Below are 13,854 nucleotides of genomic sequence, written 5' to 3'. Positions count from 1 at the left end.
AGGTGTTCTTGAAGAGTGGGTGTGTGTGTGCTGAAATAGGTTTTTTCAGCAAGAGTACCTAAGTTCTTGTAGGTTTCAAGAACAGTGGGAATTGTACTTGGTTGTACTGTGTGTTAGTGATTTCCACCTGGTGTTGGTGAAGACTGGATGTAGCTCAGTTGAGTGAACCAGTATAACTGCTTGTGTTCATTCTCTCTCACTCTCTGCAATTTCGTTTCTGCATAATTGATAAAACAACAAAGAAATAAATCTGTTCAATTGAAAATAAATATGTTCTTTCTGGGCGCTGTACACATTGTTCTTAATTTCTGGAAAACTGTCTGGTTTCAATAAGAACATTGATAATCTGTTAAAGGCTAATAAAACAGGTTGTATGTGATAGATTGTCTCACAAATTGTCAAAGCCCTTAACTGAACCTAAATCACATTAAGTGGAATTAAGGTTTGCTGTTTTCTGTGTTTCACTATTTTTCAATCTGATATCTGTGTGTGTGCATCTGGAAAATCTATCTGCATAATCTTGTGATTAACCTTGCTGTATTAAAAGCTTTTCAAACAAAAACAGTGCTGAAATAAATCTGTTCATTTTTACATAAATCGATTTATTTTCTGTAAAACTGTGTTAAACACTGTTTCTGCGAGAAAGTTTTAAAAGGTCAATTCACCCCCCCTCTTGAACTTTGGCACTATTAAACCCAACATTAGGTAGTTTAGGGTACTTGGCTTCTATGGAATTTTTCATTTGTTGTTTTATACTATATGTGTTATAATTTTTTTATATATGTTGGATTGAATGTTATTTTGTTATATATGTTGTAAGATGGTGCAGACTAGAGGTGGAGGTAGTTCTAATTTGGATTGCGTGCGACCAACTGCATCGGTGAGAAGAAAACATGGTGGCCTTAGTACTTCAATTCCAAATGAAAACTTTGAAGATTATATTGAACAAGAAGAAGTTGAAGTTGATGATGAAGGCTATCCAAGAGAGTCATTGGATAAGTCCTTACTCGTTAATTATGAACATCATGTAGCGAAACAGTTGTGGGATGGTTTGGTAAGTAATAAAAAATATTTTTTTTTGTATTTGGTATGTATTTATTTATTGATGATATATGTTGATTATTGTAGGATCGTGGTGAGCTGAAGGTCGTTTCACATGGGAGGAAGATAAATAAGTTAGGAGCACCTCATGAGCGCATACAGGCTGATGTAGAATTGTCTGACTTAGGTGGTCTGCTTCATGCTAGTTATGAGAGTTTAGACTGAGGACTGTTGTGTGCTTTTGTAGAGAGGGGGCATGCAGAGACAAACAACTTTCATTTACCGGTTGGGGAGATGACCATCACTCTTGATGATGTGTCAAATTTGTTGCATTTACCCATTGTCAGTCATTTTTACACGTAGGAAACCTTAGATTCAGATTCGGCGAATGATTTATTAGTAGAATCCCTCCGTGTTGACCGTGGACTTGCATCTGAAGAAACAAGACACTATTAGGGAGCTCATGTGCGCCTGAGTTGGTTAAGAGATGTGTACGAAGACGCATGCTCAAAGAGGTAGTGGACTGTGGCTGCCAGAGCTTACTTACTTCACCTTGTCGGTTGCACTATTTTTGCGGACAAGAGTGCTACATCAGTCAGTGTATTTTATCTTGGGTTTTTTGTTGATTTGAGGCTTACCGGGGGATATTCTTGGGCAGTAGCTGCCCTAACTCACATGTATGAGTAGCTAGGAGATTGTAGTTATGCAAACACTAAGCAACTAGCTGGTTATGCGACATTGTTGCAGGGGTGGATTTATGAGCACTTCCCGTCTATAGGGATGAGACGTATGCAAGCACTGTATTATGAAGACCAACCTCGGTGTAGGCTGTATGATGCTGGAAAAGGTAATTCAATTGTTGTTGTTCGATCACAGTTGGATACATTGACACTAGCTTCCATTCGGTTTTGTCCATACAATGAGCACAAGGAAGAACGTCCATTCGAGTGGATTTCCTTATTCTGTGGTTATTTGAGGCTTGGAAATTGGACACAATTGCACATGCCAGAACGTGTTCTGCGTCAGTATGGATATACACAGATCATCCCTCGCAACCCATCTGTACTTGGACATGGTCATCCGAATACAAATGAAATGGACTGTCGATGGTTACATTTCAATGATTATGTCATACATGACTATGCCATAACACCTCATCATGGCACTTATGTTGAAGATTACATGGCTTGGTTTAGATCTGTATCACATCCATATGTGATTAATACGGATCAGGATGAGCGTCCTGTACAGGTACCCTCAGATGCACGTGATCACAAAGCAGTGTCAAGTCATCCTGAGGAGTCACATCATGCTCTGGTATGCTTCTAACATTGTTAACATATTAATTTGTATTATCTTTTTCTAACAGTATGTCATTCATGCTTGTAGGGTATTTGTTGTAGAATTACACAAACATTACAACCATTACTTAATCATGACGATGTCGTGGAGGACAACCCTGTTCGGGAAGGCATACAAGCAGCCATTATGTTAGCACGATGGGCGACTGATAATAGAGTCGTATATGTCAAGAGACATGCACGTAGGAATGATTGACAATGTTTTAGGATTTCTTTTTATGTAATATTTTTATCCATGACAATGTATTTGAACTTTATCTATATGTTTCAATATGGATTTTAATATTGTTATTAACAATGTTTTCGGTTTCTGCTTCATGCTACTTACAATGTTTTAGTATTTCAGTGTATTAACCTACATCACTTCCGGACACTGACATTTGTAGGCACATCACTCACTTCCGGATATGGTTATCTGCAGGCACATTTGTGACTTCCGGATATGGTCATCTGTAAGCAACATTTTGACTTCTGGATATGGTTATCCGTAGGCACATTTGTCACTTCCGGATATGGCCATCCGCTGACACCTCACTGACTTCTGGATATGGCCATCCGTAGGCTCCTCATAATTGTGTAGGACAGCTCGCGATGACCTCAAACTCTTTATCAATTGACAACTCAGATGAAGATTGTTCAGTTGCAATGTCTTCAAAGCTTAAACGAATCCACATCACATGTACTGATTTAAGTGGTATGCTACCAACACCAAACGAAGCCAATTGACACGCACAAGGATGACCATGAGTACATGTAAGAGTACATCCACACCTACTTTTATCAAACCCCATTGATTTAACCCTATCAACCTCTTCCGGAATAAGGTTCAAAGCATATTTAGACACAAAACCTGACAATTTTTTGTAAGCTGTAACCTTAAACCGATGTCCAACCACATGCAGACTCTTTTGGGATGAAGCTTTGATTGCATTATGTTGTAAAATAATCATCTTATTGATGGAATTCCAGCAAAAACATAAATTCCCCATCGAATTCTGAAGAACTCTCTTTAGGCTCTAGTGTGTCGCCTCAACTCTGTTACTTGTTGTGTTTCCTAAGTGCATCGCCTTATCTATCCATGCCTTCACAAAATTTTCTTTATGTGGACGTAACCATGTTTCCATCACATAATCAACAAATATAGGCCATGGAGAACAGACAACTCGAAGAGCATTGACATGATTTTCAGATGCCTCAACAATATCACAATCCACAACAGATCCCCACACTTCCATTACTTGATCCCATACCTCTCTTGGATGCACCAACATTTTACATTTTGTTTTCACATTTTTATCAATGTGAAATCGACAGAGCAAATTATAAGCTTCAGGAAACACCATTCTAATTGCATTCATTAAGACAACATCTCTATCACATACCACCGCCCTAGGGCATGAATCAACTCTAAAAAACAACCCTTTAAGTTTGTCAAGGGCCCACAAAAAAATATTTTCCTTTTCTGCTGCTAGTAAACAAAATGTAATGGAGAAAGTCAAACCTGTTGACGTAATCACAACAACCTCAAGTAACGACATCCTATACTTGTTCGTCTTGTACGTACTATCCATTAATATGACAATATTAAATGAGTTCACCAGTTTTACTGAATCTGGGTGTGTCCAAAATATATCTTGCACAATATTCGAGACCTCATCACACCTACACCAATGCACATACCTGTGTCACTCTAGTAACAACATCAGTTGTTGCATTTCTGTTTTGTGACCTCGTTGTGATCTTCGGTGAACAGTCATTGCATTATAAACCTGCTTAATCGTCGTCACATTCTTCTCATTTCTCTCTTTCATGGTTAGTAAAATATTTCTTGGCTTGATCGAAGTTTTAGTCATATCCTCAACCATAACCTTTTCCTCTATACTTAACTTTCCAGCATACGGATGACCCATCATTGTCTCTACCAAGTCATGATTGTGAGAACCACAAATTAATTCAACCATCCACCCTTGACTGGTTTGCCTTGCAATCTGAAAGGACACTCACACTTCCTACTTCCCGTTCGACTGACATCTACTTCTTTTTTATATCGTTTGTATTTACCTCCTCTCTCACAACCTAACAATACGTAGGTCATCCTTCCTCGTTGGTCCGTCCATGTATCCGACCTTAATATAACAATAACAAACCCATAACTATAGCCAACACTTCTCATTCACTCTAACAGCTCATCTCGATCACGGAATACCTACAATAACATATGCCAAATTTTAAAACAAGTCATAAAAAAAACATTCACAACCCAACATTGACCATACCTCATTTGTAGAAAATGCCTCACTACACTCATGTGCCATGTGTTCATTATCTAATGCGTTATAACTTATTGACTGCTCCAGATCAACATCATCTAATCCATCCCACACATCAATCTCCCCTAAAACTCCCATGTATGACTTTGTTGTATCCATTGGGCTGCTGGAAAAAAAAATGAACACTTAGCTTCCGGATAAATAAATCCATAAGAAAAAAAAATATCAACACTTAGCTTCTGGATATATACATCCGGATTGCATAAAACAATCCCGGATATGTACATTCATAAGCCAATTTTGACCTACGGACATGGGCGTCTGGAAGCAACGAACCACACTTCCGGATGTTGACATCCGTAATTGAAAAAATTGACTTCCGGATACTAATATTCGTAATGAAAAAAACAGACTTCTGGATGCCGATATCTGGGACCAGCTGAGCTCGAACGAAACACCAGAAACGACTGAAAAATGACTAATTACCTCATTAACTTGACAAACGAAGCTTACACTGAACGTCCGTGCACAACAATGAATATAACCTCCTCTTCTGCAACTCAAAGCAAAGCTTCACCACAAGAATGAACTTTCTCTACATCACCATACACTAATTTTCAAAATGAAAAAGAGAAGACACAAATGAAAATTTTAAAAATTCGTCCGGTGCCAGTCATAATTGATGCAGGAAACAATTGCCTAAGACAAATAGTAACCTATGATTCCAAATGTTGACCCATTTCACTAAGAAGCCGACCTACCATACATGACTTACTTTGTCACTTCTATTTTAAAAGATATAAAAACATATATTTACTTTTACATGTTTATCCATCTAAATTGCTTGTATTGGATTTTTATATGTACGCACAGGTAAGAGACATATATTTTAATCATGATTTAGAATTTGAGTTTCATTTAATATTGCTAATTATTTGATTGAATTTGAATCATAAACATAAGATAATTGGATGTTGTCTTGATCAGGACGTCAAAGTGTCAAGATACAGTGTGCTCTTCTCAAGCTTTCTAGCAGTTGTCATTTCAAGTAATACACTAACTCATTTTTTAACTTATAAGTTTTGAGTTGATAAACTTATTTATTGAATTAGAAATATTTGGTAGATTATTTTTTTTACTCGAATTTGCAAAAATTATAATTTATTTAAATTAAATATTAGGTAAAAATATTACATCTTTAAACTATTCTAAAATGTTGCGAGACAATGTCTAGTGACATGACAGGAGTCGCACTAAATTTAGGATAATTAATTTTAAGTTTGTAAAAAAAAAAAATCTAGTTGAATATAATAAGAAGGAGTGACTTGGGAAATTTAAATTTAATTTAAATAAAAAAAAACAATTTTGTCATATTCCAGATAAATAAAAACCAAAAACAGTTAAAGCTTTAAATTGCCATTTTTGAGTGTTGAAAGGCTAAGAAAGACCCTAACAACCGAGAGAGTGAGTGGGTTTGAACGATGGAGAATCCAAACGACGAATTGTTCGACGAATGGAATCACGCGATGATCGAAGAGCTCTTTGTCCTCACTGCAAGCGCACCGAAACCAACCTCTAACCCTTATTCTTCTTCCTCCCCGGAGGACCACCGCTTCTTACCACCAAATCCATACTCTAACGCCGTTCCCTCAACTTCCTATCACCCTCCGCAACCGCTTCCTTCCGCCGCTTCCTTCTCGCCACCGCGAGAGCTATCTCAGAGGATCACCGCTGTCATTGTCGATTCGCCTCCTAATCCTCCTTCCGACAAAGACCTCGAGATCGAACGCTTAAAGGTAGTATTCACGAATCTCCAAATGGAAGTAAATGCACCAATCTTCCATTTTTAGGTCTTGCACTTTATATTCAAACTTGGTGTCGTTGTTTATTCTGTTTTTGTTTTTATTTACTGAAATGCCACTGTGTTACTTTACTACCACTTTCAAATATTTCTGCAGAAGAAAAAAAAAACTGTTAGGAAACAGGTTGAGAACAAGTGTCAGTTGGGTGAAAACATAAATATTTTCTCAAAGGGGCTTCCGTTTTAGTATTGGAATTTCGACGTGGAGTGTAATAGAGGGAAGTTTGGTCAGTGAAATTTTGTCATCTGATTTTAAGATATTTAAGGTGTCTATTTCAATCGTTATTCCTTGAGGTTTCTATTGGTAGTGCTCCCCTATCTGTGTTGTTGTTTGTTTTGGAAGTTACAAGGGAGGGAAAAAGGTATTTGCTATGCTGGATTGTTCCAATGTTTGTTAAAATGTTAGCTTATTTTTTTCTTGTACTAAACTTGGCATGTTGGTTGGCGGCAAGAACAGAGGGAGCTGGAACATGCAACAAAGCAGATTGCAAATCTGGTATGGCTGGGCAACTATATACACGCATTGTCTTTTTTTTTTTTTCTTTTTCTGAGGACTAGATTCTGTTTATTTGTTCACACTTCTGTTACTGCTTCAAATTTTTTATTGGGAGTCGATTAACTGTTGGAATGTCGTAACTCAATTGCATGCTTTCAGGAAAAAGAGCGTGTCAAGTTAAAGAAAGAAAGAGACAAAAAAGAAGATAAACCCAAATTCACGTCTTCTAGTAACGAAGAAGAAAGTGGTCGCGCTAAGTTTACAAAGACAAAGAGTATAAACAAGTAAGTCATTTTTTTAATAATGACTCCTTTCAGTTGCATCTCAGATTAGTCAACGAGAAAGCTTGCAGTTTAGCTCTTTAATTTATTGCAGCTTTATACCATGTTGCTTACATATATTGAATCATGTCATATGAGGTAGAAGGCACTGAAAATGATGTAATAGGATGAAAAGGGGAACTTAACTTTCTGCTATGAAGTTTATGAGCCGATGCTGAAATTAACAACTGTTGGAGTAACTGTTGGTGAATATGTCCCTATCACTGTTTGTATTACTTATGCCATTGCAAATTATGTATTGTGTGACAAATGGTTTCAGCTAAAGAAACAGTTCGCCTGAAATAGTTAATAATTAAATTGCTTGAGTAATAGAATAGTCTAGAATGACAAATAAGCATCCAGTGTAGCATATCAGGCTAGAGGTTGTCTCTTAATTTTTATCCTTACTCACTCTAATGTAATGTTGCGTCACATGTGGCATAAAGTTATTATTAACCTGGGGCAAAATTGACAGGGATTTCGGAACTCTTGATCCCAATTGTCATAACACCTCTTCAAAATTTAAAAATGGAGTCTCTTCAAACGATCCAATTGGTGAGACATGAGAAAAATATATCTCTCATTTTAAAGAATTTTCTGTTTTCTTCTTACATGTGACAACCCCTTGACTTGTTTTTGTTGTATGCCAGTTGAAACTACTTTTAAAGCTAAGGGAGTTGAAACGGACATGGTTAGTCATCAAGAATCCCAAGGTGTTCTAAGTGATGATCTCTCAGCTTATCTTGATCTCTCCCAGAAGTTGCTGGCAATATGGGGATCTCCTACTAAAAAGATGGGAAATAATGTGATATCCAAGTTGCTTGTGGGTTGTCAAAGAGATTTTCATATTCTCTTTGGCTGTATGAATATGAGTATGCCCACTGAAATAACACGAGAGTTATTTTCAGATTTAAGCTCTTCAGGAGTAGCTTTGCATTACCTCAAGGATCGTTTTCATACTCCAGAGGCAGTTAAAATTTCAAATCTCTATCTTGCATTGACAAAGGTATTATTTCAGCTCTCCTTTTTTATATATCCCCCTGTAGAACTCATATATGAAGTTGTGAATTCTGATCCAATGGAAATTCCAAGACATGAAATTGTTTGGTTTGAAGTAGTGAGTAGTGAGTGACCTTCGCTTGATCATTGCTTTTGATTTTTTTCCCAAAAAAGCAAGGTAAAGAAATTGGCATGAACTCTGATGTTTGTTTGCTGGTTTATAATTTTTTTTGCTTTCTGGGGTTCTCCTCATGGTTGTTTTAAAGCGGTTTTGTTGTTAGATATACGGATCTCTCTTCTCTTGTGCCCAGTGTTTTTATTTCTGTTAATTTGTCCATGTTAGGTGTGGTACCAGGAGGATTTCCCAGTCATCATTTTCTGCATTTGTCTTTTCTAATAGTATCATAGTTTAGTTTGGTTTTCATTTTTTATAATTTTTAGAACTGGTTCCTTTTCATGGTAACATGTTGGATATGTTAACTGTTGGTATTAAGCTGGTTCTATTGTTCAATAATGTTAGTGTAATTGTGTATCATCCAGTTATTGATGTGTTTTACAGATAGCTGATGGAACAAATGTTTTGGAAGCTTTAATTGGACCACTGCTTGATCTCTGTGGTATGGAAAATGTAAGTACGTTGTGAATTAATGTTTTATTTTCCAATTGCTTGCAAGCTTACTATTACCTGTTCTGTGGCTTATAACTTTTTCTTTTAAGTAGTAGGTTTACAGAAAGATGATTTGGTAGATATTTTAATGGATCATACAGGTTCTTAAAGATTCAATACTTTTTCTTTGTACGTAAAAGTAATAATTAATACTCATAGTTTAGGAAGAGTATAAATGAAAAAAAGGGAATTTTATTATAGAATTGAATGGAAAAAACTTGAAATAGGAGATCTATCCTTCAAGGGTATCCCATTCACAAAGGATTTCTCCTTTGAGCAAATGCTCAATCTACAAAATGATACAAGCAGTGATGAATCTTTTCCCTTATGTTTTCCTATTTATTAACTCCCTTACTGGCTAACTAACTTCTCCAACTTTTACTAACTAATCTGCTATTTCCTCTCTCCATACTCTGTAATGCTAACACATTAGCAAACAATATGTATTGGATTACAAGGTTGTCAAACAGATTCATAAAACAGTTTGCTTTAGGGTTTAGGGTAACAGGATTTGTTTGGAAAATTTGAATGTCTGCATGAACAAGGGAACCTTCAGTTAAGGGGGATGCCCATGGAGATCTCTTTCTCCTTTTCTATGCGTATATCAACTTCTCATTTCTCTTTCCTGGGCTCTAACAGAAACTAATAACGACTTCCCTCAGCATAAAGTTTCAAATATTTGAGCCTTGTATTCTATATGTGTGGCATAGATTAAAGTTCTGATATATCTGGTTTCTAGAACCAAGTTTTGACTGTATTAAATCCATCTGAAATTGTATCATAGTGGACATCTTTGCAATGCAGTTGGCTTGCTCTACCTCACTAATTGTGAGCTATGATTTTTCTAAAATGATTTTTTATTTATTCAGGGGTTATTGAGTCATTATTTGCTCACGTCATTTTATGCTTTTGATGGTATTCTAAAATTGAAAGTCTAGTGTGGGGTTTATAAGGGTTTGGGCTTGCTTTGTGGTCTGGTTCCATCAAGGTTCTTATCAGTCCTTATACTTGTCATATTGCTTTCTCAAGTTTGTGAAACTAATTTATTCAGGTGTTCTTTTTTTTTGTCTTGCTCTCTATTTTATAATCCATAAACCTTTACTGACAAAATTCCTCCCTCTTGCATAGGTTGTTATTGTCCATAGCTCTCTATGTGTACTGCATATGCTTCTGAAGCTCCTACTGGAATTGGAAAATAATGCTGGAAGGAGGTATGCATTATTTGAATAACCTTTTCCCTTGTTTTTAACAACTTTGTGTTAATTGTGTATCCTAAGGTTACCATTTGAATTGTTGATTTGGTTAAAATGCTTTGTTGTAGAAAACAATTCTTTAATATGAGGCTTTCAGAAAATGCTGCTTGGCCTTTGTGGTATAGAATATATATTTTTCTAGAGTTTAGTGATCTGTACCTTTTCACCCCTTTGGCGGCTAGACTAAGAATCCAGGATATGTTATAAGTTGGCGGACGGCTTTACTTTTTGTGAAGTCACTTCTTCTATCTTTCCTTGTTGCTGTTCCTGTTCTTATGAACTTATGATTTGATCTTTCCAGTGCACTCTGCTCAGGGACAATGTCTTCATTGAAGGACTTTGCAATGGGAAGGACCTTGTGGATTTTGGTGTAAAAGATGAAAATCTTGTCGATGAAGAAATAGAAAGCAGAAAAGAATTCCAGAACCATCAAAACTCCTTACAACCTCATGTAAATTGGGTGTATCTTTTTGAGATAATGCATCAAATTGCCATGAGGATCACTGAAGAAAGAGTGAGAGTGGAGGCAGTATCTATTATGAAGCTGCTTTTCGTGAGAAGTAATGCTTGCTTTGAGAGGGAGCAGTAAGTTTTAAGGTCCTGTTTTACTTTTAAAAATTGGCTTATGAAGATATCATGTTCATGTCAAGAGTTTGTGTGAACACAGGTTTAGCCAGAAAATAGTTTTTAAAACTATTTCAGAATTGCTAAAGAAGGATGCTGGGCTGTGTGTGAAGAAACACACTCTAAGACTTCTATACCTGGTTCTGAATTGTAAGCTTCCTCTGCTAACCAATTTATCATTTTTTTTTTCATAAAGTACTACATAGTTTGATTACTGGCACCCTTCATTTCAATTGTTTTAGCAATTGCTACATGTAGACTTATAACTCTCTTGTGTCTTTTCTTGTAGCTTTGTAGGAATGTAACAGTTTTGAAAGAAAATAAATAATTTCCTGTTTTTTTAAAAAATTGTTAAATCCAGTCTTACCATGTATATGTCAGTCGGCTTGAATGAAATTATTTTGCAATACTCCTTTTAATAGTTTCTTCTAGTCCCTAATTTAAGAACATGTGAGTTTATTTGCAAATTTGTTAAAAATCAACAAAACTTTGTTGCTTCCTTTTTGTTTCTTGTTACAATGATGGGATGGGAGGTTTGGAGTTTTATTCTCCTGCATCAATTTTATGTAATGAAATATTGGCAAAACTGACTGACAACTGTCAAATACCCGATAAAATTCATGAACTCAAACAATCTTAGTTTGACTCTCCATGTTTTGATATCTGAATTGTGAAGTTTACAAAGCAAGTGCCAGTTTACATGATATCACTTGTGTTATTATAGCAGAGTTCTGAGTTCTCTCAAATACTCAGTTTGTATCTCTAGCTCGGGTGACCTGGTGCTTGAAAGTTCTTTATTCCATAACATTTTTCTTTCTACCACTTTCTATCATTACCTCTCTTTAGTAACCACTTTTTGAGTCTTTGCCCCATATTGTGTGCTATTGGGCTTTAATACCTGTTAATCCTGAACTAACATACACCCTTATAAACAGTAGAAGGATGTGGTATTTCTAAAGTAAATTCAATACCGTGTTGCTTTTACACAAGGTCTGATACTTATTGAATAAAGGATCTTCAGACAGAACATGCCTTGAACCGCCTCATACCTGACTTCATGAGATATCTATTTTAGATTTCTAGTTTTAAATTGAGCGTTAATATCAATTTGTATGTGCTGTTGCATTCGATGCAGGTCCTAACTTTTTATTTGTATTTTTTGAATTTTTATTTTCACGCATTTAAGGTCCAAAGCTGTTGGCTGCTTTCTGCTATGGTTGTAAAGAGGGGGATGATAGCAGTGCTATGGATAAGAATGAATCGACTTCAGATTTCCAAAATTTTAAAATCATCCTTCAAGGATTGTCTGATTGTGTAACCTCTCATAGAGTTGGTTTACTGGTATGTTTGCTATCAAAGATACTTACACCGGCATACCATGCTGCAATTTGGTATATCAATTGAGATGTGATTAATTTATTATGAATTCTGTTGATATCACATTTATTGTGATATTGTCCAATTGATTGTACAGTTTCCTGCCGAAGAATCACAACTCATTAAAGACCTTGTGGATTTTTTTGGGGGTTCAAATTGAAGATAATTTATAGAATAAATGAGTTACTTAAACATTGAGAAGTGAAAAGTGTAGCCATCTTCCACACTTAATTTAACAAATACGTAAATAAATTAAGTACTCTTCTAAAACTTTTGGACAAAAAATTAAGATTTAAAGCTTTATTATTCTCTTCTATGATAAGGATGTAGTCAAGTAATTTACTTCAGTTTGGGAAAAGTAATATTATACATATTTCAAAATATTACTACCTAAAATTTAGGTCATTGCAATTTCAGGGATTGAAAGTAAGCAGAAATGTGATTCTTGTGCTGGCATTCCTTGCATCGTCTGGACAACCGGGTTTTGAAATTTTTGTTGGTCATAGGCTCTCAAGTAGAGGGGTAAACTATCTTATGTTGATTTTGCAATTACTTGTGTCAGAGATGGACCTCGAAGCTGGATCACATGAGCAGCAGACAGAAATTTTCAGGGAGAGGTAATAAAACTGACTGTTTGGATACAATCATAAAAATTGTTCATTTCTTTACTTATCCTTTTTTAGATAATGAAAAGTTAAGTGTTTGTAAATTTGTACTTTACAATTGTTTTTCTAATGGTTCGTTTAGTCCATTTGTTTTATGAAAGAAGGAGAATATGTGTGTGTGTATATATATATATATATTTCATTTCTCCATTTGTTTTATGAAAGAAGGAGAATATGTGTATATATATATATATATTCCATTTCTGTTTATATTTTGTTTCTTATCGATTTTTTGCGACTCATTTCATTTGTTGAACTGTCAGGACATTTTTGATACGGGAGATACTGATATTACTTAACAGACTAGTGTCGAATCCTTTATATTCTGGCACTGTATTGCGAGGTTTAACGACCACTAGGGATATGGCTGGTTTGGCAATTGATGTTGCAAGCAGATTATCTCGGAAGGGAAAAAAAAATGAGCAGCAGGACAGCATGGTGAAGCATATAAGAGAAACTGAAATTGTTGACCTTGCTCGCCTCTTCAAGAAAAGGGTATTCACATATTTAGGTGATGACATATCGTGAAGTCTCTTCTTCCACTTGCTCAGTTTTTGTACATATGCACGTCTGTATCATCCTACGAAGGTAAGGAACTGGTTCTGAAATTCTGCACAAGCAACAACAAATTGTCATTCAGCCCAGGATTTTTTGACTGCCATGAAGAAAGTGTTTCTTATTCAAAAGTCACGTAATCCAAATGTATTTAGTGCTCCAGATTGAGCAATGGCAGGTTTGAGAAAATGATGTACTGTTTTTGTTTTTTTATTCTGATGTACCATATTTGTAGAAGTGTGATTTCCCTTGGATTGTCCCAGTCTACCATTTTCTCTTCATTTTTTGTCTTAAAAGAGTTTTAAAAGTAAAATTCAAAATAATGCATTTAAAAGTAAAGTAGAAGTGTTATTCGGTAGGTTTTT

The 13,854-nt window shown here is 35.7% G+C and overlaps 2 protein-coding genes across 3 annotated transcripts; both read left to right on the top strand.

Annotated features, from left to right (window-relative positions):
• The first annotated feature begins 820 nt into the window (after nucleotides 1–820).
• Nucleotides 821–2,893, top strand: LOC150029086 (uncharacterized). Its single transcript, XM_090297930.1, has 6 exons — nucleotides 821–1,054; nucleotides 1,129–1,231; nucleotides 1,289–1,383; nucleotides 1,789–2,358; nucleotides 2,431–2,562; nucleotides 2,789–2,893. Exons 1-6 carry the CDS (start codon nucleotides 821–823, stop codon nucleotides 2,891–2,893), a joined length of 1,239 nt encoding a protein of 412 aa, XP_090154056.1.
• Nucleotides 2,894–6,039: 3,146 nt separating this feature from the next.
• SUV2 (protein dimerization) lies at nucleotides 6,040–13,770 on the top strand. Of its 2 annotated transcripts, none has more exons than XR_016518594.1 (12): nucleotides 6,040–6,468; nucleotides 6,991–7,029; nucleotides 7,189–7,313; nucleotides 7,825–7,904; nucleotides 8,000–8,355; nucleotides 8,908–8,976; nucleotides 10,144–10,226; nucleotides 10,570–10,853; nucleotides 10,936–11,042; nucleotides 12,079–12,233; nucleotides 12,687–12,886; nucleotides 13,198–13,770. XR_016518594.1 is itself a non-coding variant. In XM_068612838.2 (12 exons), the coding sequence occupies exons 1-12, from the start codon at nucleotides 6,154–6,156 to the stop codon at nucleotides 13,460–13,462; spliced, it is 2,064 nt and encodes a 687-aa protein (XP_068468939.2). In that variant the 5' UTR covers nucleotides 6,083–6,153; the 3' UTR covers nucleotides 13,463–13,770. The 2 variants fall into 2 exon arrangements, 1 of the variants encoding a protein (XP_068468939.2); XM_068612838.2 differs by having other exon boundaries at nucleotides 6,083–6,468; nucleotides 10,584–10,853.
• Nucleotides 13,771–13,854: the final 84 nt, after the last annotated feature.

This window comes from Phaseolus vulgaris, chromosome 2, assembly GCF_051622355.1.
Source record: "Phaseolus vulgaris cultivar YP4 chromosome 2, ASM5162235v1, whole genome shotgun sequence".
Taxonomy (NCBI): Eukaryota; Viridiplantae; Streptophyta; class Magnoliopsida; order Fabales; family Fabaceae; genus Phaseolus; species Phaseolus vulgaris.
Note: the sequence above shows the minus strand (reverse complement) of the source record. Positions and strands in the feature narration are given on the sequence as shown.

What these genes read in the sequence shown, in the direction of transcription:
- LOC150029086 (XM_090297930.1), top strand. Translation starts at nt 821, where the DNA reads ATGGTGCAGACTAGAGGTGGAGGTAGTTCTAATTTGGATTGCGTGCGA. An exon ending in AGAATTGTCTGACTTAGGTG is followed by an intron (nt 1,232 to 1,288) that starts GTCTGCTTCATG and finishes GTGCTTTTGTAG; the next exon opens with AGAGGGGGCATGCAGAGACA. An exon ending in GGGCGACTGATAATAGAGTC is followed by an intron (nt 2,563 to 2,788) that starts GTATATGTCAAG and finishes TGACATTTGTAG; the next exon opens with GCACATCACTCACTTCCGGA.
- SUV2 (XM_068612838.2), top strand. Translation starts at nt 6,154, where the DNA reads ATGGAGAATCCAAACGACGAATTGTTCGACGAATGGAATCACGCGATG. An exon ending in CAAAGCAGATTGCAAATCTG is followed by an intron (nt 7,030 to 7,188) that starts GTATGGCTGGGC and finishes GCATGCTTTCAG; the next exon opens with GAAAAAGAGCGTGTCAAGTT. An exon ending in GAAAATAATGCTGGAAGGAG is followed by an intron (nt 10,227 to 10,583) that starts GTATGCATTATT and finishes CACTCTGCTCAG; the next exon opens with GGACAATGTCTTCATTGAAG.